At 44.4% G+C, this 22,797-nt stretch overlaps 1 protein-coding gene across 2 annotated transcripts in view; it reads right to left on the minus strand.

Annotated features, from left to right (window-relative positions):
* Positions 1-144: 144 nt before the first annotated feature.
* BCL2L13 (BCL2 like 13) overlaps positions 145-22,797 on the minus strand; it is a 41,622-nt gene continuing 18,969 nt past the window's right edge. For both annotated transcript variants that reach the window (XM_027726541.2, XM_027726543.2), the window contains 2 exons: positions 18,144-18,287; positions 145-6,717 (listed from right to left, as the gene is read on the minus strand). In XM_027726541.2, the coding sequence (XP_027582342.2) occupies positions 5,905-6,717; positions 18,144-18,287 (957 nt within the window). In that variant the 3' untranslated portion in view covers positions 145-5,904. The remainder of the gene's footprint in view (positions 6,718-18,143; positions 18,288-22,797) is intronic.

Consider the following 22,797-nt stretch of genomic DNA (forward strand, 5'->3'; position numbering starts at 1 on the left):
CGATGCAGCTGGCAGCAGTAGAGACACTCTGGTCCTGTCCTTGTGCCTTGAATAAGCAAATTTTATGTAAGTAAAAGCATCTTTTCTTTTGGTGCCTGCACTAAAACAGGGAGAGGGGGAAGCACAGAAGTAGTCTACACATTGTTCTTGAAAACTGTACCATTTATTAAAGTGCAACCTGGGGGCATGGATCTTACAGCAGTGTCCCATTAGCAGAGGGAAAAAATGTACATACCCCTTCACTTCAACTGACTATAGAACAATGAAGCTGGAAAGAACTTTCTTTTAAAGGTGGAAACACTTTTATTAACCAAATGGCACAAGAAGCTTTAGACGGTTTTCCCCAAGAGGGCTGCACTTGCATATTAGAAGGAACAGTATGACGAGTTCCTGGGATAATGGGTGACTTGAGGACCAGTCAGGGTCTCTTCCCCCAGGCAGGCCTCTTGAGAACAGAATCCGAAATCCCTGCAAGTCTGTCACTATTTGCTTACACCCAGCAGAAGCCTAGTAGAAGATATCCCCTAACATGCAGCTTTAGTCAGTCCCATTAGTCTTTGCTACTTAACAAATCAAGTCCCATTAGTCTTTGCTACTTAACAAATCAAGTGGCATTCTTTTGGTCTGAGTTTGAATAAAAGCTTATACTGCAAGTATAAGCTGCTTATACTGCTTATACTGCAAGTTAAAAATGGGGACAGACCCCCTAAAGGTATAGCAGTAAGATGCATCCTCTGCAGCTTGTTCTGTCCACATTGATAGTGTTCCTTCCCTCCCCTGCAGATACTGCAGGGAGATCAAAGGCAGCTTCCACTGGAAGCCAACAGGAGCTCCCCCACTTCTACAGCATGACCATAGACCTCTGGCTTGGAGGAAGCAAGTCACCTACCCAAGAGACCAAGAGAGGGTCAGCTCTAAGTAGGAAAAAAAGTGATAAGTTATTTAACTTAAGGAAGTGGATCTGGGTGATGATGTGTTTGTGGTTCCCCTGGACTTTACACTGCAGCTGACCCCTCTGAGCTGGTGCCATTCCCCAGCCAAGGACTGGGCAGGAGAGTTCACTGTCAGACACAAACTGAATTCCCTGCTCCCCTGGGCCTGAGAGCTCACTCTGCTGGGAATGAAGTAGTGGTGGCTTAAATTTTATAAACACCCCCTCACCCCCCTTTTTTGTTATGGCAATACAGAGCTTGCAGTTTGAAGCACAGGTACATACATGGAGTCAAAGCAATACTGTTCTTGTAACCTCCCTAGTGCTGAAATTAAGCAGACCGAGCCAAATTAAAGTCATGCACAGCTTCTGCCTTCACTTGGTACAGGAGATACTGTGCCTTACCTCTCCATGTTTCACTGGGAAACACTTTCTCCTGTTGTGCTTCAACCTGAGCAGACACAAACAGAGCCTGGGATAAAACATTCTCCTGAAGCCTTGGGCATTCTGAAGCCCCTCAGGCATTGCAGCTGGGCTGTGTTCACCTCTCCACCCCACACCCCCCATTTCACAGCAAAGGAACCTCATAATTACACTCTCACTCTCAAATTCTGTAACAGGAGCTTGCTCTGGCTTAGGGAGTGAGACACGATGGTGCCAGAAGCACTTCTAGTTTTTTCTGCCAAAATAGCAAGATCTACCTTCCTAGGGCCTTCCTAGTACTGCCATATCACTGTAGCTGAAATTAAATGCTGGGAAGGTTTATAAGCTCAGATTATTTTATCTACTACAGTCATTAAAATGAAAAAAGACCAAACGTGAGAAATTTGCTTGTGACCCTTAGAAAGCATTGATTAGTTAAAAAATCCAGTCCAGTGTGTTAGGCTGGCTGTGATCAATGCTGTGTGAAAAGGAAGGAAGCGGGATTCTGGCAGCAGAACTTATCCTGTCTAAGAGCACTCAGCACTGCAGCTTTCACCTGGCCCTCGAGCTGCAGATGCCTGAGCGCAGCTTCCAGCCAGGATGAAAAATCAAGCCCTCACAAACAGCAAGGATGGATTCCTTAGTAATAACCTGCTCTCCAGAAGGCATGTTAGGAAAGAAACAACCAACTGCAAACACCACCACAACAGGCACTTCACCTCCAGCCAGAATCTAAAGTGGTGTCCAAAAGCAGGTGCAATACTGAACAGAGACCACGCTCCCGCTGCATCATCCGGCTCTGTGCCAGGAGCTTCCGTTTGGACTGGTGAGTACCTGGAGCAGCAGCTGCTCCAAGATTCACATCTTAATGGACAGAAGGCTGCAGAAGTGCTGCTTTCTCGGCTCCAGATTGTTTGGTTGGGCCAGCCCTAGCATCTCAAATTAAGTTATTTTCTGTAGTTTTCAGCAGCCGAATTACCACCCTGAGAACCCCTCTGAGCATCCACCCAGCCTAGTGAAAACTAAAACCTTAAGTATTCAAGCTGCCTCTCTCTGTGCCCAGTAATATTCCTGTTTTGGCCAGCTGAGCAGCTCAGTACTGTCATGCTGCCCCACCTCCAGCCCCACAGCTGGATTTTGTGAAGGTGAAGGGAGTTGGGAGGCAGGATTCCACCAGGCTCCACCCCACACAGGGCAGCTACAACAGGCAGGGACATGGCTCTGTGTCTGCACTTTGGGCTTTTGGGTAACAGTGGGATTCTGGGGTTTGGTCTTTGCTCCCAGCCTCTTGTTCCTGCAGTGCCAGCTGAAGAAAGCCCTTGGCCATCTCCCAGCCACAATGCCCAACTGAGCATAGCTTAGAATTAAGCACAGCTGAAATTTAAGTTGCACCTTATCTTGAAAGCCTTTTCCTTGACAGCTCCTTACTGAGCACGCTGCCCACTGCAGGTCATTAACTATTTACCACTTCTTTGTAGATCTTGTCTGCTGCTGTTTTAACATCTCAGCTTTAGGGTGTGCTAAGGATAAAGTGAAGACAGAATGGGTCTAAGGTAGATATTTTGTTAAGGTACAGGCCACTCGAGGACAGATATTGAGGCACTTTTGGGAAGGGGATATGCAACGCAAGTTGCCCTTTCGTAAGTATAGAGCTACTGCCTTTCCCTCTGCCAGCTACAAGAGATCCACTAAAGAGAGGTTGCATCCCACCTTTTGGGTAGTTAGACCCTGCAGCGTAGGATTACTGCAATATACTTGAAGATGGGGGGGGAAACCCCTTCCATTTTCTAATTCACACCTCTGACAGAGCAGCCTGTCACTCAGGTCTGGAGGAACGCTGCCATCTGACCTTACCTGCCCTTTGGTGACTTCCACAGGGCCTGTCCCAGTTCTGACCACAGGACTCCAAATTCAGCAGAATTCAAGCCCACAACTGACCTTTTTAACTAATGGAGTGTTCCCAGAGGAAAGAGACTCACAATGTCCCGAACATGTGGTCAGTGGGGTGGGGGAGAAGAGAGTACAAATTCTTGCTGACTTGCCAAATCTAAAAGACCCTTAGAGGAAAAGAATATTCTAGAGGAAGGACCAAACAGAAACACACGGTGCAGCTGATGCTCCATTAAATGTGGCAACACACCAGATACTCAAGTATTTTCACAGTCAGGCAAAAGACTTAACACAGTCACTTATTCCTTACTCCTGCTGCCACCTTCTCACTGCTGTGTGGAAGAAGATACTTTCTATTTAATACCCTGCTGGGCTCCTTGTGCCAACAAGGAGGGACTTCTTCCCTAGCCAGCCTGGATTTATTCCTGTCCTCTGCTGATCTCCCACACTAACACTAAAACAACTACATCCAGAGAAAAGTAAAACCAGCCCTGTCTGCACCCCCCCTTGATACACAAATTATCCAGTGTCCACAGAATCCATCTCTGCTTTAGAGTAACCTGCTGTGTGGCAACAGCTCGGGATGTCCCAGATGTCGGCTCAGTGTCTTCAGTAAGGAGAGGATGTAGGTCAGGTTCAGAACAGCCCTTTTCCCACAGAGAATGTTCCCGGAGAAGAACCCAAAGCCATCAGCAAAGCAGCAGGAGAAGGGCAGCCCTATCCTGACTGACCAGGCAGGAAAGCACAGCAATGAGACTACCAGGAAATGGCAAAGTCAATTCCACTTTGCAATATGATAAAGGGTTTTGTTTTTTTTCTGTTCAGGCCAAACTACTAAGTTTTGTATATGGAAAAAGAGCCATTAGTGATCAACAGTAAAGTCCAGAACTCCACAGCTCCCAAGTTCAGTCCACAGTGGCAGCACATACGTGACAACCTTCCTCTTAATATTCAACTTCTCACACACAGAGTTCAAAATCCAGTAAGTTTTCTAGAAAATCCATTCACACAAAAGCTTAACCAAAAATAATTCCTCAGAATCTGATACGCTCTGACTAACTTTCCAGCATCCTGGGATAGGAAAATGCAGCAAGAATATCCTAAAATAGAGAATATGCTAAAAATCTCTTTATTCTGAGATCCCTCAAGAAACAGGCTCATCAGGAGATGTACCCTAGATAAGGTTATTTAGAAATAAAAGTACCTTGTCTTTGTGCTTTGCGAATAGTAAGATTCCTGTAAGCTCATGTTTCGGTTTCTACATTATCGCGAGTTCCCCTTCACCTCCCTCCAGCTGGTCTAAGCCACAGTGCCAGCACCAACCTTCAGAGATGCATCCATAGTTCTGCCTGGAAAGCCCAAGGTCTTGCCCACAGAGCTGCAGTGGACATGGACAGACACGCAAACATGCTGAAAGAGGAAGGCTTGTAGCTGGATCTGACTAACGAGCATGGCAATACTTAAAACGTTTCTCTCCACACGCACCTGAAGTGTTGTGACTGCAGGAAGAGGGGTTTCCTTTCTGCCAAAGTAACTTTTCTCAGCATTTGTGAACCTGTAAGTTTAGCTGATTACAGATTCACCGCTGCAAAAGAAATCGCACTGACCAGCGCTCCGGGTCAGGTCAGGAACAAGCAGATAGAGGAGATGTTTAATGCTCTTTTGCTCACTAGAATCCATTGCTTTATATATCTGGGATTCTGTCACAGGCAAGACCAAGTTAGGACTAAATACACTCTGTGCTTAACTTGGGAAAGACGATGCAGACTGCAGCGTGACACAGGACAGCAGAGCGTTTACCGCTGAGCGCACCCCGGAGATCAGAGCACTGATCCAAGCGGCACCGTGTCCAGCATGAATTTTGCACCTCTGGTAACCGAGGGGTTGCAGTAAGTGGGCCGGGCAGGAGGAAAGCAAATGAGTTCTCAAACCAGCAGTGTCCCTCCCACCCTCCTGGGCAGCACCTCTACCCCAGGAACACCAGGATGCTCAGAGATAATACAGCAATAGAGAGGCAGCATCTTCACAGGATGGGGCTCCAGTAAACGTTAGGGGCCAAAACCAGTGTGAGCCAAGAGGTAAAAAAAAGCACTGTCCCACCGGGGCTTAGGAGGAACCTGGAAGGTTATGAGGAGCAGTGCTGTACCTGAGAGGAAGCTGAGACAAAAGGGAGACCAGCCTCTCGCTACAGGACTCAGGTTGGCTAATGTTTGTTAGGAAGGGCTCTGGGGCGCGACGGGAAGTGACAAGACAGCACAGCTGCAATAGCGGTCAGTCTGAGAAGCCAAAAACTCCAGGGGTTGGCAGCAGCTGGCTCTCCCCTTCCCCTGGGGATTCTCTGTTCCAGTTCCTAGAGTATGAGCACCCCTTTCTTCAGCACCTGCACTTAAGTTCTTAAATTTGCAGAATTTTTTTTTGTTTTTTTTTTAAAAATACCCCAGTACTTTAATCACGAAAAACCAGTCCCCGCCCCAATTCTACTAAAAACATGATTGTCCGTAGCTGGAGGCTTATTGAACAACCTCACCCCGTCACCATTAAGTTACTCGAATGTCCAATTAAACAGCAGGCAGCTCAACCCTTAGGTAACACAACTACAAAAAAACTGGATGGTGCTCTCTTGTCTCTCCCCCCTCCTCCTCCTCCTCAAGAGAGCTCCGTTACTTTTTCCTAAGCGCCAGCGCTACTCCGACCGCTACAGCCAATATAGCCACGGCGGCAGCCCCGCCGTACAGCAGTATCGATTTCCCTTCCGGCAATAGGATGGGCTTCTCCTCGGCAGCGGAGGATTTCTCTTCCGCTTCTTCCAAATGGCCCTCTTTCCCCACTTTTTTTTCCCCTGGAAGCAGTATTTTCTCAGGTTCTGGTGCAGCCTTTTCTTCTGACGGCGCTAACTTTGGGACAGGTTTACTTAGTGCGGGGATTTCAGGTTCAACAAGCTCTTCGGCCGCTTTTCCCTTTTCCTCCTGTGTTGCACGCAGAAGTGCAGAGGGATGTGCTTTTTCAACAGCAGCAACTTCAGCTGGAGGTTTTGCTTCCTGTAGAGAAGCAGAGGTTTCTGGGAACGCCGCCTGCATGGTCTCTGCAGCACCAGCTGCCACCACTGCTTCCTCAATCCCCTCCGGTATCTCTTCCTTCTCCACGTGAACAATGTCGGAGTTGGAAGAGTTGTTCTCGCTCCTCTCTTCACCCCCTCCGTTGCTGTCCAGGCTTTTGACTTCTTCAGGATCCATAGCCACTTGCTGCCAGGACTCGGGTCCCAGGGAGACCGGCAGGCTCTCCGTGTGCCAGCTCTGACTCGCCGACAGGGAGACGGGCAGGCTCTCCGACTGCCACGACGTGGTCACCGTGGGGGACTCTGGGGGGCTCACCTGGCCTGAGTTGTCACTGGTCAGGATGTAGATGTCATTACTGTCCTCTGCGATGAGCCCGGGGTACTCTTCCTCTTCCGATTCCAAAGTAAAGACTGTCCCCTACAAACAAAAGGGAAGACACAACATATGAGCCACGGCTTCAGCATTGCCTCCCCTGTACAGGAAGGAACAGGACACCTGGAAACTTGAGCTGGAAGAAAGATGAGAGGGCTCTGCAGCTGCCTGACCTACATTTAAGTAGCTTACAGGACCCAGCTGGTCCAGCTGGCATTTCCAGAGAATGGAACCTCTTAGATGAGCTTTGCTGGGAGCTCCTCCTTTCCCTGACGTTACTGCATCGCCGAGTACACCACCAAAACACACCACTATTAACCAGACAAGATACTAAAATCTGAAACCAAACTGCAACAAAACAAAGCAAGCAAACACAAGGACGTGTGCCCAGCCGAATACAGCTGCCTCCTCCCTTCTGTGCACCCTATTGCTTGTCTGTTTTCATCTAACAGTGTTCCTCTTACATTAATTTTATCCCATTTCCAGTGCTATCTGAAGCCTGCATTTCTACTTTGTACCAACAAGCTGGAATATACAGTAATTCTAGTATTTTGCCGCAAAGAATTTTAGCTATTCTTAAAATTAAGTTGTGTAGCCAAAGTCTTGAAAAGTTAAGTTGAAACGAACAACCAAGCACAGACATGCAGAGATGCTGACAGAGTTGGCTTGTTTGTATTTAGCTCATTCCCCAGCAGTGATTGGCAGCTCCCAGCAAACTCCCCCAAGTTCACACAGGAAGCACGACATTCTATGGTATGGAATATCCCTTGGATATTACCAGTTTGGGTTAGCTGTCCTGGCCACCCTCCTTCCCAGCCTCTTGTGCCCCTCCTTGCTAACAGAGCATGAGAAACTGAAAAGGGCTTGGTTTAGGGTAAGCGCTACACAGCCAAAACGTCAGCATGTTATCAACATTACTCTCATACTAAATCCAAAACTCAACTCTGTAGCAGTTACCAAGAAGAAAATTAACTATTCCAGCTGAAACCAGGACAAAGAGATGGGACAGAGAGGAACCCCAAAGTTTGCTATGCCACATGATAGAAGTCTGTGAAACCATTAACAGAGATCCAATAACTTTCTTGCTCATAACAAAAATATTTGAACATTCTATAAAGTACTGCAGTGCTGGGAGCCTCTTCTGTGCAAATTCCTTGTTCAATTATCAAGCTTTCTGGTACATTCCATCATAACATGAAGAAAAAAATTCCATTCATTCTCTTTCTTTCTGCTCCCTTCTACACGCAACAGTTCTAAAGCACTCCAAGCAGTTGTCCCTCTCTTTTAAACCTTTCCAGCACCAGTGCATTTGGGGGTTGACTGTGCTCTAGTCTCCTACCTACTGTTTCCCATTCCTCTCCACAGAGACACAATACATACTGCAAGTCCTCACTGCCCTAGAACAGGGAAGGATGTCCACACAGACAAAAAACCCCCACCAAAATCCCAAAAAGTGAGTTGGCAGACACAGGAGAGGCAGCACAAACACTGCTGGTCACTGGCAGGAGCTGTGATCAGAACACATGAAGCAGGGTTGGGATGTAAATCTCCTCAGCCCATGGAATTTCGGAATATATTTGGACATGGACAAAGGAATACTGAAGAACACTTTGAAAAGGAATTTTTCTTCATAAATGCCTTTAAATTGGTTGGATGTGGGAAACATCATCCAACTCGGTAACATGTTCAGAAACTCTAAAGAGAAATGAAGCACAGAGTTCCTCAGGGAAAGGGTTAAAGGTGATTAAGCTGTTCATTAACTGCTTAAGGATCTCCACAAAGTCTTAATTCAGAATGAAATAAAAGCTAATAAAGCATTACCTTTGTGAAAATTTCAGACACCACCCACATGCCAACAAACCCAAAGCAAGTTCTGCTCTGTGAGCAGTGACTGACAGTTCAGGACTCTGGTACTCTCTTGAAAGTCATGTTTCACTAGAACAACTAATTTTTTTTAAATGCAGCTCAGCCATTAAAACAAAATGGAGCTCAACACCCAGGGGGAAACAACCAGCATTGCAAAGGAAGGGCAGTGGGAAAGAAGAGCCAAGAAACTGAAGTAAAGGCAGAGGTTACTGGATCCAAAAGAGCCTTGAGCTGTGTGGGCCGGGGCTGCTGTGCAGTGTGGGAGGACACGACTCCACAGCAGCACTGCCCTGTCCTGCTCCAGCAGACACTGGAGAGCAGCACAGCAGGGAGTCAGTCACTGTTGTCAGCTCCCACCACTCTGTGCTGAGGATGGAGAGGCAGCTCACTGCCCACTCTGAGATTGTACACTCACTCCTTTCACCATCAGGGTTTGCTCTGGATGTTGATTAAGTAGGAAATACTCTCACTGGAATATAAGCCGATTATAACAGATTTTTAATTTCCACAAGTGACACAGACTCTTAAGAGTGGCAATTAAACAACAAAATAATTAGGGGTGAAACCTGCAATCTCACGAACCTCTGTACTACCCTCCTCCCTGCTCAGCTCTACCTTTCCACAAATCAGAATGATTTCCCCTCCACAGCACATCACAACACACTAGGCCACAGCTGTGATCTGACGTTAGCAAAAAGAACAGGGACACCCAGCCCTGATACCAGCTCTGCTCTTGGCACTGCCCTGGGAGTGTGCCCCTGCTGCTGTGACCCACTCAACACGAGGCATACACAAAAATATTCCAAAACCACACCGTGCTGCTGTGGCTTTGTGAGCCCTGGCAATTGCAGCAAACTTCCATAATGAACTAAAAGAAGCATCACACAGGGCCATACTCAGACAGCCTGAATTCCCCTGCAGTCACACCCTGTTCACTGGAGAAAGCCCAGAGGCTTTGAGCTGTGACTCAGCAGCCCAAGGAGGGGAGGATGGAGCCACCTGTAGCCAACAGGGACAGTCGGGTACAGAGACTGCCGTGAAATTTAAGCCATCCTGATGCTTCTTAATACGTACTTATTCCTTTAGCCTCTGCTTCTGCTCTCTTCCTGATCCACCACTCTTCACTATTCCCTTCCCTGTCATAAGGAAAATCAAAGGAAACCCACAGACAATTTGCCCATGATAAAAAAGAACAAGTAGTTCCACCCACATGTGGTACATAAGGTACCACCACAGCTGTAATGTGGACCAGCAGGTGCCCAGGCCCAGAAAATATCTTTGCTCAGTATGACACGAAGCTAGATCCTCAGCAAGCTGACAAACAGATGGGGAGGCAACACTGGTGTACAAGGATTGGGCATTAGTTATTCTGGTTATTCCCACATATCAAGGCATTTTTAAAATGTGCTTTGCTGGAGCGCTTTCACTGGAGACACACTTCTCACAAAATACAAGTAAGATCTGGGCATATCCTGAGGGTAACACGCAGGATAAACTGTTTTGGAGAGCATAAGGAAATGAAGGGGGGTACTACAAGAAACATGGGCAACCCTCAACATTTCAAATACTTCATTAATACATGAACCAACACCACACACACATCCTGCCTTCAGCAGAAGGGAGGAGGGCCAAAGGGGCTCAAGAGTGTTATTGTTCCTCTTCTCACGCAGACTGCGCTGACCTCAAAAGAGTTATCAGTCGCTGGCTCCCTACAAATCAGAGCCTTATGCAGCCTGGCTGATTCCTTTCTGTCTTTACAGACAATTTAACTTCCGTGTCAGTGCCTCAGGGACACAACTCTCCAAGCCTGAAGCCAGGGTTGGCAAACCTGGGGGAGAGCTGAACGCTCCGAGTGGCAGTGGGTAATTCCATTCCACCGCTTTTTCGTTAAAAGCTTACGAAGCTTTAATTGAAAAGCCAGACAGTAATAGGCATTATTTAGGATACGTGATTAATATTTCTTGAGCTGAATTAAGATTTAATACATAAAGTCAAGCGGATAAAGCCAGGATTTTGTGCCAGTTCAGTTGAGGTTTGCACTTCCTGGTGTTTTTTTTTTTCCCTTTTAAAGCAACTGCAATAAAAACTGAATGACATTCAGGACAATTCTCTTGATTCATCTACAGATGTGACCCAGAAGCAAAGCCCCAACAGGCAGATTATTTCAGGACAGGATGTAACATGTGGAAGGATTTTTAATAACTTGAGGCCTTATATAAGCCCTACACTTTGGATTTATTAGTAAGTATGAATGTATGTAAGCATTTCTTTATCTGTTTTGTTTATAGTAAATAGACAGTCTACTGCTTCAAACCAGAAAGATCAGAGTTGCTCTTTTTCAAATTTGCCACGGGAGACTTACAAACTCATCCAGCACACTTAGAGAACCACGTCAGGTGTGGTAGAGAAGCATGGGTAAGCCCCTCACCACAGCATCCTGCCACTCCTGATCCCAGCCACTGCCACTTGAGGGAAGAGTGGGCACAAGTTGTGAGGAGGAGAAGGAGAACTGCCTTTCTTGGCTAGAACATAACCAGAATGGTTCACAGCCCATGAGGAAGGCCTGAGGAAAAGATCAACAATTCTGTGGAGGTGGCATCTGCAGACCTAAAGAACAGAGCTACTGCAGTCAGACCCCACTGTCCTCAGCCCGTGGGGTCTGACTTGCAGAAAGTATTTGGACAAGTGACAGAAAGCACTTTAACAATTGTGGCAGGCTCACCCTCAGGACAGGCTGTAGCTGCTATGCTACAGGGTGAGCTACACCGGACTACTCTAAACTGGTAACAAGATAACAAACACACATCTGAAAGCTCCTCCAACAAGCAGAATCCATCCTGGATTTAGCTGTAGTCCTGCCAGTGCCAGGAACCTGAACTTTGCTGAAAATCATTCTCAGCCATGGATTCAGAACACTACCAGTCTTTGACATACAGTACAGAACTGCTCCTTAAAAAACACCTGTCAAGTTTCAATTATGACTTAAAGGCAGCAAATGTAACAAAAAAAACCCCAAACCACGACTTGGAAACTGACTCTTATGATGACTAATATTATTTCTCATAGTATTCTAATAGGTTGTTAAGGGTATACAAACTGACTTATTAACTATAGTAGTTATATTTGCTATACAGCAAAAACTTTAACTACACATAAGAAAAAAAATCCTTATTTAGCAAAATAATAATTTTAGCCTGATTTATGTAAACCTGCTCCTGGTGCAAAGCAATATTCAAATCCAAATTCTGAATGTCTCAAAGACAAAAGCAACTTTTTTTCTCTATGAAAAGAGTAGGAGTAGTAGCACACACTGCATCTATAATGGAGATATTATTAAATAGTGAACAGAAAGAGATCCCCATCAAGGTGTCCAACAGAACATTTACTGCCTCTTTGAGAAGACTTTGAATGCCCTCCCCTGTAAACACCAAAGACCAGGAAAATGCAAACCAACTGTGTCTAAATGTTGTGGAAGCTGCTTCTAAGGTTTGGTTTTAAGTGTTCTTAAAAGCTCAACTGGTCTCTCTGGTTCAGTTCTTAAAATATAAACGAGGAATTATGTGGACAGGCAACTCACACAAAACTCATTTCTGAAGACACAGAAGAGCCCACCCGAAAAACCACACAGCCCAGCAAGCCACACGCACACCCCAGATCCTGATTTTGTCCAGCACAGGCAAAAATTCTGTACACAGATCAAAGTGCCACCAGGGGAAAAAAATAAACATGTTCCCTGGGCTTCAATCCCTCAACATGAAACTAAACAGACCCACATAAAATCCCTGATAAAAAGAGCGTCTTGAGGTGCAGGAGGAAATACTGGCAGAACAGTCCCAGGAGAGCAATTCTGGCTACGATAAAAAATACAAACCACTCAACTCAGCTAGGAAGCTTCTTAGTTGAGGGTACTGACTATCTTGTAACATTACCCATCACAGAGAGAAATGAAGTTCAAGAACCATTTGGACAATGTTCTCAGGCACATGGTGTGATTCAGGGCCAGGACCTGGACTCGATGATCCTTGTGGGTCCCTTCCAACTCAGGATATTCTATGACTCTATGGCCACTTTCCTCACACCAGCAGTGTCACAGCAACGAGCACCAGGAACCCATCAAGTGCATTTGTGCTTAAAATCTACTGTCCAACAAACAAGAGGCAAGGAGTGATGAACTGGCCTGTGTCCAGGGGTCCTAAGACATCTCCCTCTGGGGAAATAAGCAAACTTCCCACAACAACAAACTTCCCCAGAGCTGGGAACACACTTGCTGTAGGATTTCTAGCTGTGGCAGAGGAGCAGTCGTGTGCTGGTGCCGAGGGATGAGCGGGTAAAGGCTGTGCCCAGGGACGGCTGCCGGGGTGCGGACGCTCCGCTCCCACCCTTGTTTGACCAGGCTGCAGTTCCATCTGCTCCATGTCTCCATCCACAGCCCCGGTACACTGTGCCTCTTCAGACCCTCCTGGAAGTCAGCCCTGACAGCACTACCCTGCTAATCCTTCAGAGAAACGGGATTATAAAGGAGCTGCTGACAACACTCAGATCCAGAACAACACGTTTTGAAATATAAAGGAGTAAGAAAAAGCCCTCAGGCACTTACTGTGCCTCTCTGTCCATCTCTCTGAAACTGCTGAGATAGGTGGAGCCAAGACAAAGAGAGCAGAGTTCTTACAAATAGTCCACAAATAGGACAGCACTTTTTATTAAGGAAAAAAAAAAGGTTGAGTGAACCAGATCAAAGCACTCCTGTACTGCAACCACTGCTCTCATTCTTCCCTTCAAGGAATGCTTTGGCTAGAACAGCATGCAGAAATGATCCTATTCCATCCCTGCCCTCCAGCATAACCTCTACAACCTGCAGAGAGTCAGCACCAAACCAACATCTTTTAAGGTTTCTGTGTTATCTGTTTAAATTGAGGTAAATTCAGTTATTTATAGACCACTTCTTCAGACAGACAGATTTGAAGTTGTTGGAGGGAGAAAGAGAAAGGAGATCTAGTTGCTCCTTTACTGTTTAATTTCCTTCTTCAGTCACAGTGCCTAAAAAAATCTATTACTGTATCAAAGAAGTTAGATACAAATAAGAGTGGACATTTCACTGCAGTGTTCCATGACACGAGTGGAAATTATAATTATTTTGAAAGGAAAACTCCTTTCTAGGACTTCTCTAATTAGACTGCCCTTTCTTGCATCTCTTCCACATTAAACTTACTTCTCTCTCCTCCAGTGGAGCACGTCTCTCTATTTCTGCATTGTCATTCCCAGGGCAGACACCTGGACTGCTGCAGGAGATTTTCATCCCTGGTAGCACAAACTGCCTGCCTCCTTCCGTGGGATGACAAGCGTCTCTTTACTCTTTCTCCTCCAGATTGTTTAACAGACTCTCATACGCACATTATTCAAGCACCAGCAGCAAAGAAAATGTTTACACTCGCTGCAAAGCCCAAGACAAAACACCGGGAACACAGAGAGAACAGCTCCTCTAAGGTTGAGATAGGAAACCGTAAACACTGTGCACATTATAAGCAAATTTACTTTTACTCTCTTCAACATGGGCAATGAACTAGTTAAACGCAAATCCAGGCCTGAACATCCTGAGACAAGAACCCTGGGAAGGCAGAGACAATTTCAGCTTCACAAATACGAGAAGTTCCAGGCTGGTTATTAACTGCACACCGATAAACATCGATTGCGTGCGCTTAATTCACCTCTTCAAACAAGGGAAAAGCAGATGGGCTTGTAACAGGAATGTGAGTCTGAGAGAAAAAAAAAGGCAGCTAGTTTCCAAGCAATCTTACACTTTTTCCTCCTTACAGACATTCCCAGGCTATTTCTACATATATGAAATCTAACCATGAAAACAGGATCCGCAGAACCTGAGAAGAAGTGAATTTTTTGGGAGTAGGGGTGGAAAAGGAAGAGGAAAAAAATCCTTACCAACTGACTGGCCTTACTGTGCACCTTTCCAGGAGACCAAGAATTGCTTCTGATGCAGCAGCATTCAGCCCTGGAGAAGTCAGACAGAGCAAAAACGGAGGGGAGGTATGAGTAGGAAAGGGAGGGGAGAAGAGGAGAAGGGAGGAGAGAGGAGGAAAGGGGTGGGGAGAGGAGAAAAAGGGAGGGGAGAGGAGAAAAAAGGAGGGGAGAGCATGTACACTGCATGTCAGTTTGTTGAGCCCTAACATTGCTTTCGGGAAAGAGAAGAACGAAGCTACTTGTAATCAGGCTGGGTATTGCTTTGCAATGGTTCAAGATGATAAAGGAAGGAGATCTTAGCGTGACCATTTGACTCATTAGTCAGGAGGAAGAAATGTGTCCCCTTTTTAGAGAACCTGGAATGCCCAGCACACTTTTTGCTCTGAAAGAGAGATCATACTAAAACTTAAGACTTTAGCAGGGTAAATGTAAGAGCTGCAGCCAAATCTGTCACAGCAATTAGTGAAAGAGGGAGGCTGTCCAGAAGAAAGCAAGATTTCCTTGCTTTCCTACAGTCCTCCAAAATCCTTTTGCATCTACCTGCAAATCCAAGAGATCGTAAACTAGATGAGGTGGTCCTTTCACATCTCTTCATTCATGTTTATGTTGCCAGCTGCACCCAAACACAATATGCAGTGCACTGCAGACATTCCTACTTGGAAGACTTTCACCCTGAAGTAGTGGAAGAGAGCCAGGGGAAGGGGAACAGGATACACAATGGCCAGAATCACAGCACTGAAATACCTATGCACTTGAACACAAAAATATGCCGGCCATTCCCTCACCAACCAACCCACCATTACATCCCCGTCCCATCCTGCCACCCAAAGTTAGCTGAATCACAATTTCAGTGCCTGAAGGAAGAATGGGAGGGGAACACTCATTGCTTCAACACATCATCTCGTAACCATCTCTCTGCAGGACTGGCATGAAAAAAATCAAAATGCAACTTCTCATCCTCTCGTATCTCAAATCTCCCATTCCCTACAAGCCACGTCGACTTCTCGAAATTTGCTGCAGAGCTATCCAATTTATAAATCTTAACTCCCTTGAGCCAGCAATTTTGCTTCTAGTTAACTGTCCACCTTCCTAAATCAGATGCTTTCCCAGACCAACAAGTCTCCTGAGCTCCTAAAGGAACCTTCAAGCCTTGCACACATGCAGAACACTGGGAGCTCTTCCAGCCGCATCCTGGCTGCACAGCAGGATGCACCAAGTGCATGACACAGCTCTGTAAAATTTTGACTCCCCAGATCCACAGTGGGGCACAGGAAAGGCTCAGCTGCCCCCTTACCTTTGACTGGCTACTTCCCTCCTGCAAAAGGTTGACTTCAATCCAAAAATTGAGGAAGATCCCAAATCATGCGGTGCCAAGGGAAGAGACAGCACCAGAGACACCACAGAGTTTTTCAGGTCTGCCCCTGAAAAGCTGACTCCTGTGAAGTTCTCTGCTCCTGGCCCACAAAAAACTAGAGAGGTTATTCTGGCATCTTCTCAGTTTTAAGCAAGCTCTTTGCAGCTGCAGGAAAGACCTATCTTCACCCGCTCCAAAATAACACAAAAATTGACCCTGTTACTGTCACAGCAACATGAGTCACTGGAGACTCCCAGGTTTCTACGCTGCCCTTATGGCTCTAGCAGATTATTACTGACAACTTGATCCGGCACACAGAGCCCCAGTGGCAGATGCTTATCTTAAAAAATGCAAACACTTCCATGGCAGCGGCTCTTCCCGGCCCTTCTCAGAAACACAACCTCTCCCACCCTGGCCCCACGCCCTGCTCCCAGCACTGCCATCCCCAACCACCATCCCACAGGCTCGGAACAAACTGAGAATCATGCAGCTTGGGAAAGATGAACATTTTGCTTAGGGAGGAAAAAAAAAAAATACAGTAAACCCACATATTTCCCTTCCTCCACGTAAAGTCACATGCCCAGTGGGTCCCCAGCCCTATGCCCAGAGCAACTCACAAAAGGTTAGTGCAGCTACATTAATTCATCTGGAAAGGATTTTCATCACCTTGTCTCTTTCCTCGCCTCTTGTGCTGTTTCAAAAATAGCTCTGGCTTGTTTGCTGCACCGCTGGTGTCAGTGTGATTTCATGCCTGGCTGGACGGACACAGACGGGCTCGCAGCCCGGCTCTGCACATACATGCACAGTCACACAAACACAAAGCACAGCCCCCTCCCTTGGAGGCCGTGCTGGAAAGCTGCTTGTTTTCAGAGGCTTTGCGCTGTATTAAGTGTGTTTACAGCAGGCCTCTAAAAGAGGCTGGAGAACAGACCACAGCCCTTTCTGGGGTTAAAAAAAACGAGGCAGGAAAGCAAAACAGCACCAACACTGATCTGTCTAAAAGTTGCAAGTAAGGACCTGCCCTGGGATGAAAATACTTTGAAATGTAAGTGCATTTATCAAACAACCTGAGGTCATTTGGCTGAGTGCTGTTACTGCTTCTCTCCATTAAAGACAAACAATCTCTCCCAAGGGCCTTGAAAACTATTATCCACCACTGCCAGGAAGGGAACAGATAAAGAAGGTGCAGATGTGCAGAAATTCTGGAAAGAACTAGTCTTAAAAAAAAAGCTCAGGTACACTCTTGAAATGTGAGAAGCTTCTGAATGAGATTTTTCCTACTAGTGCTTTTTTTATCACTGGGTTTTCCTGAACAGCTTTTCTTTTTAGAATAAATCAACTTGCTGGAGCCATTTCACAAATCCCAGATTAATTCCATTCAAATCTGGCATCCCTCCCAAACCCAGTAATCTTAAGGCTCAGCTTTCAAGACCCAGCTCCTGGGCTCTGAGCTGTCTCTCTGATGTATTTTTAAATGAAACCTTCTCAGCATGCCATGACTCAGGAACATTGGTTACCATGAATTAAAGATTTCTACAAGGAAAACTGAAGCACAAAGAAATCCTGATTGCTCATTCTATGCATGTTCCTATACAGCTATAAAGACTAATATGCATGAGGTATTTTAACACTTATTATAAAAATAAATTAGTACCTACTGACATTTCTGTATGAAGTGTTCTCCAATTACTTATCTGCTAAAAAACCCCTCTGAAATTTAAGAGGAGAAAAGAAAATATATACCATTCCCAGCAGTCACCAGGGGATACTATTAAAAAGAAAAGCCTCTTGGGCACAGTATCTCTTGCTAGGGGTGTTTGCTTCCACATGCAGTGCTGCATGTATATTAACAGGAAAGCACATACAATCAAAAGCTCACCATACAAATCACCAACAAATTAGCACCTTAACACACCGTGTATGACACCTAATTGTTATCTGACACCTAAGGACCTCTTCAGCTACAACAGCAATCCAGCAAACCAGGCATGCAAAGAACTGGAACAGACTGCCTGGGGAAACTGTGGAGTCCAATCACACAGGTCTTTATTGTCAACATCAGAAATGAATGGGTAAAAGTCAGTTCTGCCTTGGGGCAGAGAAGTGACATAGATGACTGCCAGAGATCCCTTTCTGGTCCTGACCTCCTCATATCTTTTGCTTTTTCTGAGTCATTCCTTCTAGCAACTCCTCAGCTTTCACTCCTGTTCAGACTCTTATCACATTTATCACAAATAAACTTTGGACAAAGTCTGAAAATGAAACATGGTCTTCTTACCCATCCTCCCTGTTGAATGATATAGTCTGCAGAATAGTCTTCTAGATATGTCACCCCGAAGTTCACAAGGGCACTCAGTGGTTCCTGGCCCCGTCTGGTTAACTCCATCAGAAACTGTTGTAACAGAACCAGGGGCACCAAGACCTTCAAAAAACAAGAATTGTGAATAAATATAAAAAGCATCATCAATGCTACTGTGTAGTTAGAACAGAATTCACATGGTCCACAGAAAAGGTCTGAGTCTACAAGTCCAAAGATACCAGGGATTTAATTTCTGACATTTCAATACACTTCATTTCTGTGAAGACACAAGGTAGACACGCAATACAAGGCACTAAAAAAGAAACACTCAGTTTGATATGCAAAATAACACAGTTTAACTAGAGAATTTCACAGGACATGACTGCAGTGCTTTCTTAAGCCCCATTTTTTTCCCAAGACAGGATTCAGGTAGAAAAGCAAAAGAGGTCCAGAACTTTCTACCCCAGAAATGGAAAGATAAAACATAGCTTGAAGGGATATGCATCCAATTGTATTTAAGCAGCAAACTCATACACATTCTTGAATAGATACTCTGCACTTCTCTTTAGAAGTTCACACTTGACCTTGAGACGGGACAGGAACAAACATCTCCTCCCAGCAGCATAATATTACAGACATGTTTAGAATGACAAACATAAACCCCTCTCCATGTCAAACTATGACAAATTTAACACACGGATTTTGCTCCCTCATTTCCCACTCCCATTCCTCTTTAGAAACGTTTTTTCTTTAATTGAATGCTCAGCCTCAACCCAAATTGCTCTGGAAGATGAAAGACTCTGTGAACCCACCTCCTTCATATTATACAGTTCCAGCCACCTCCTTCTGAAATTATGTTTTTGTTTGCCTAAACAACAAGCAGTTGAACTTTTAAACTCTAAATTTATTCTCCTAGAGCACCCAAGTGGCCCTCTGGGCAAAGTTTCTACGCAGCACTTCGCCAAGGTCAGGAAACCGGCATGAACTGAAGTCACGAGCATCTGAAAAAGCACTTTTATGATGTGAGAGAAAAATATTTGTCAGTTTTACCACCCCTCGTTCGTGACAACTGCACTGCACATCCATTCACTGTGCAGACAGGAACGCTGTTCCCCAGTTGCACAAGGGACATACAGGCTTTCCTACTGCTCATACTGATCTCCTAATGCCTCCTTCCTTTTCCAATCTCTTCCCCCTTCAGCCTGGTTTTCTTTGCTGGAAATATCCTGCATTACTACTACTATCCCTGAAATCACACCTTAGAATGAAAAGCTGGAGGAAGACGAATAGGAAAAGTAAGGCTGGGTTTGAGATTAGTACTAAATTCATGGTGGTGTCTCACTGAGGTGGACTAATGAAACCAGACAGGACTTAAAAAATACCTGTTACCTGATAAATTTCAGATGTTCCAGCTGACTAACAAATGTGAGAGTCCTATCCTACGGCAGACAGGTTACAGAACTGTTCTGTGATGAACAGCAAACGCTGGCAACTGTCAACACTTCACTAGGAATGTCATGGTGCTTGAATTTTAAAAGCAAGATGGTGTTTGAATTTTAAAAGTCTGGGGGGTTTTTTGAGTTTCTTGCAACTGATCTCAACTCAGAGGCAGAAGAGGTACAAGCTCACAGTGCACAAACGTAAGGAGCAAGTCAAGATGTCAGAAGAAACTTTTATCTTTTTGAATCCAAAATAAAAGCATGCTGTCAAGGGTAGGCATCTTTCAGAGGCTTTGGGCACACCCACATAACTCTACAAGAGCATGAACACTGAGATCTCAAAATATTTGACATTTACTGTAAGCTGAAGGCAAAAGAAACAAAGGCAAAAAAAGGCTGCTTGGGAAATGAAGGGAGCTCAAACGCTGGCATACTGAACATGACTTGCCTTCTTCCTCTGCCAACTTAAATACCTAATCCATCCATTCCTCCCAAATTCAGTAAGCCTGTGCAAGCCTCAGGACCAAGGGACCAAACTCAAACTCTAACACCAGTCCCACACAGACCAACAAACACCACCTGGTTTTCCTCTCCCCCTGAAATTACTGACACTTCTACCTTTGAGACCAGAATGAACTGGAGCAGGTTTGCATGACACTGTCCCTAAATTCATGAAAGAACAGTACTTCCATAGAGGTTAACAATAGCTTTCTGTACTTAAGAGTTGTATTATTCTTTGGCCCTGTTAACAGTAAGAATGGGGCACTGAGATGACTGCTAACCTACTCACCAGTTCCACTGGCTCTCAATAACAGTATTTGTTATCCTTTCATATAATGCACAATAGTGGGAGCATGTATAGAATATTCAGTTTTAAGCAAAAAACATAACAACTCAGCAGTGGACTACTTCAATTTTTAAAATTATATTTATTACAGAAATATAATTTGCCCTGTTTTAGGTGGCTTTGGTTTTGTTTTATTTTAATGAGAGCTTTACTTCAAATAGAAAGTGAAGACTTTTTCTTTACAGAATCCAAGAGCATGCCTCTTATTTTCACACCATAATTTCTGAGAAATACATGGAAAAATTATTTTCCTGGTTTATTTTTCTGAGAACCAGCACTTCTAATGTCTGTGGATAAACTTTGCTTCTGTGGGATGTCAGTGGAAGAACTGATGATCTCATGTATTAGCTTACCCTGCAATATTTCCTCATTCAGATGGGTATTCATGTTTTAGTAACTGCAACCATCCCTTTACATCCCATGTGCCAGTCAGTTAATCAAATCTGTTCAGGAGTTCAAACATACCACTGCACTTTGGAAAATATCCATATTTTTAAAGGGAAAAAATAACAGCTATATTTTCCAAGTGTCATCCTTCTGCTCACATTTGTATGATGAATATTCTTTGGAAGCTGGTATGACTAAACATGACACCTCCCCAATTTCAAACCATCAGCTCCTGCCACAGCTCCTGTGCATCTTCAATTTCTGCTCCACCCAAGAAACTACAGGATACAGGGAGTGCTTTGTTACTCTGTTCTGCCAGGCCAGTTGTGTTTTCTTATTATTCAGTCATAAAAGGGAGGAAGCTTCAGTTCTCCCAAACATACTTCCTCCAGATTTTCACAAACTTGAGGCCAGCACAGCCTCATTTTGCTGCTATGTGCCTGCTAATTAGACCTAACACTCTCTCTATTTATAGCTGCTTCTTAAAATTATTTTTCTAACAGCTTCTTTACAGTGAAAATTAAGCTGGGCTGAGATGGGAGGAAAGATATCTAGATCTCTTCTGTTACAAAATACAACTCTGATTAAGATGATAAAGGAATTTAAAAGGAAATGAAACCAACACAAATGTATTCCACCTCCTCAAAACAAGGATTATTAAAGGAACTGCTGGGCATTCCTGAAGCACCAAGCTACCATGAAAACAATATCAACAGATGCTGTGCTAGTCTACAAATTTTCCATTCTGGTTTGCTTCTGCACTGTAAGTTTTGTAGCAACAAATGTTACAGGGAAGCAAAGCTGATGGCAACCACAAGGTGATGGGGACCAAAATCCACCACCCCCAGGGGCTGCACAAATGTAGCACAATGGAGGCTGAATCATAAACCCCCCAAAACAGCCATTCCACCTCCCCAGGGCTGTATCTTCAAGAGATGGGTTCCAAAAGCAGACTGAGAGGCACCAGGGCACTGACAAGCCCCATCCACCTCCTCCCTTGCCAGCTGAGCCACAATGACTGGTTTTATGCTTGGTTTTAGTTTTCACCAACTGAAAAGTAAAATGTGCTAGCTTAAGCCACCTTCTTGATAATCAGATTTCATGGTTGTTTAAACTAAAATGCTGTGAATCACAAGAGGACAAATTGAAAGAGCACACACATAAAGCAATTATAATTGCTGGAGCCATGGGCAGTAACTTGTCATGCAATGTTTAAACAAACTGCTTTATGAGTGCCCACACCCTTGGTTAGTTTCTGAAGTAAGCAGGGAAATCTAGTCAAGGAAAAGTATTTCTGAAAAAAATATAAAGAGGGAAAAGACTTCTTGTTCTATTTTAAATTTAAGACTGAATTTTAACACTAAAATTGTGATTAAATTTGCAAATAGTTATTTCATTTCATTCTTTTCTGATGCCCATTGAACCTATCAGAGAATGATTAAGGAGATGAATTTGAATGATTAATGAAAGATGAATCTGGGAAGAGTAATTCTACTCATTCTACATTAAAAGTATTATAAAGATAGTTCATTTACAGATTTGCATTTTGTTTTAAAGAGAAGGTTCAGTTCATTTACAGATTTGCACATTGCTTTAAAAGGAAGTTTCGTATCATTTGAGACAACTACTCTGGAATCCAGGTAGGCACACTATGCTTATGTTTTATGAACAATTTAAATATCATGAAGATACTGTCAATTTTTATTTTCACCATGTTCAGCACTCTTTTTTACATGTATTTTAAACCTGACATGGGAACAGGAAAACAGTAGAGAAGTATTACGAAAACATCTGTATCAGATTCCATTACAAAACTGCTACGGAAATAAACGTCTCTTGGGAATTTAAAAATGTTTAATGATTATTAAAAAAAAAAAGTCAAGCAACATCTCTAACTTTTTATTTTACTATAATAGAGGAGGACTGACCTAATACTTACATTCTATAACTTCTGACTAAA

Source organism: Pipra filicauda, unplaced genomic scaffold, assembly GCF_003945595.2.
Source record: "Pipra filicauda isolate LSUMZ 115617 unplaced genomic scaffold, ASM394559v2 scaffold2_size9829703_pilon, whole genome shotgun sequence".
NCBI lineage: Eukaryota > Metazoa > Chordata > Aves > Passeriformes > Pipridae > Pipra > Pipra filicauda.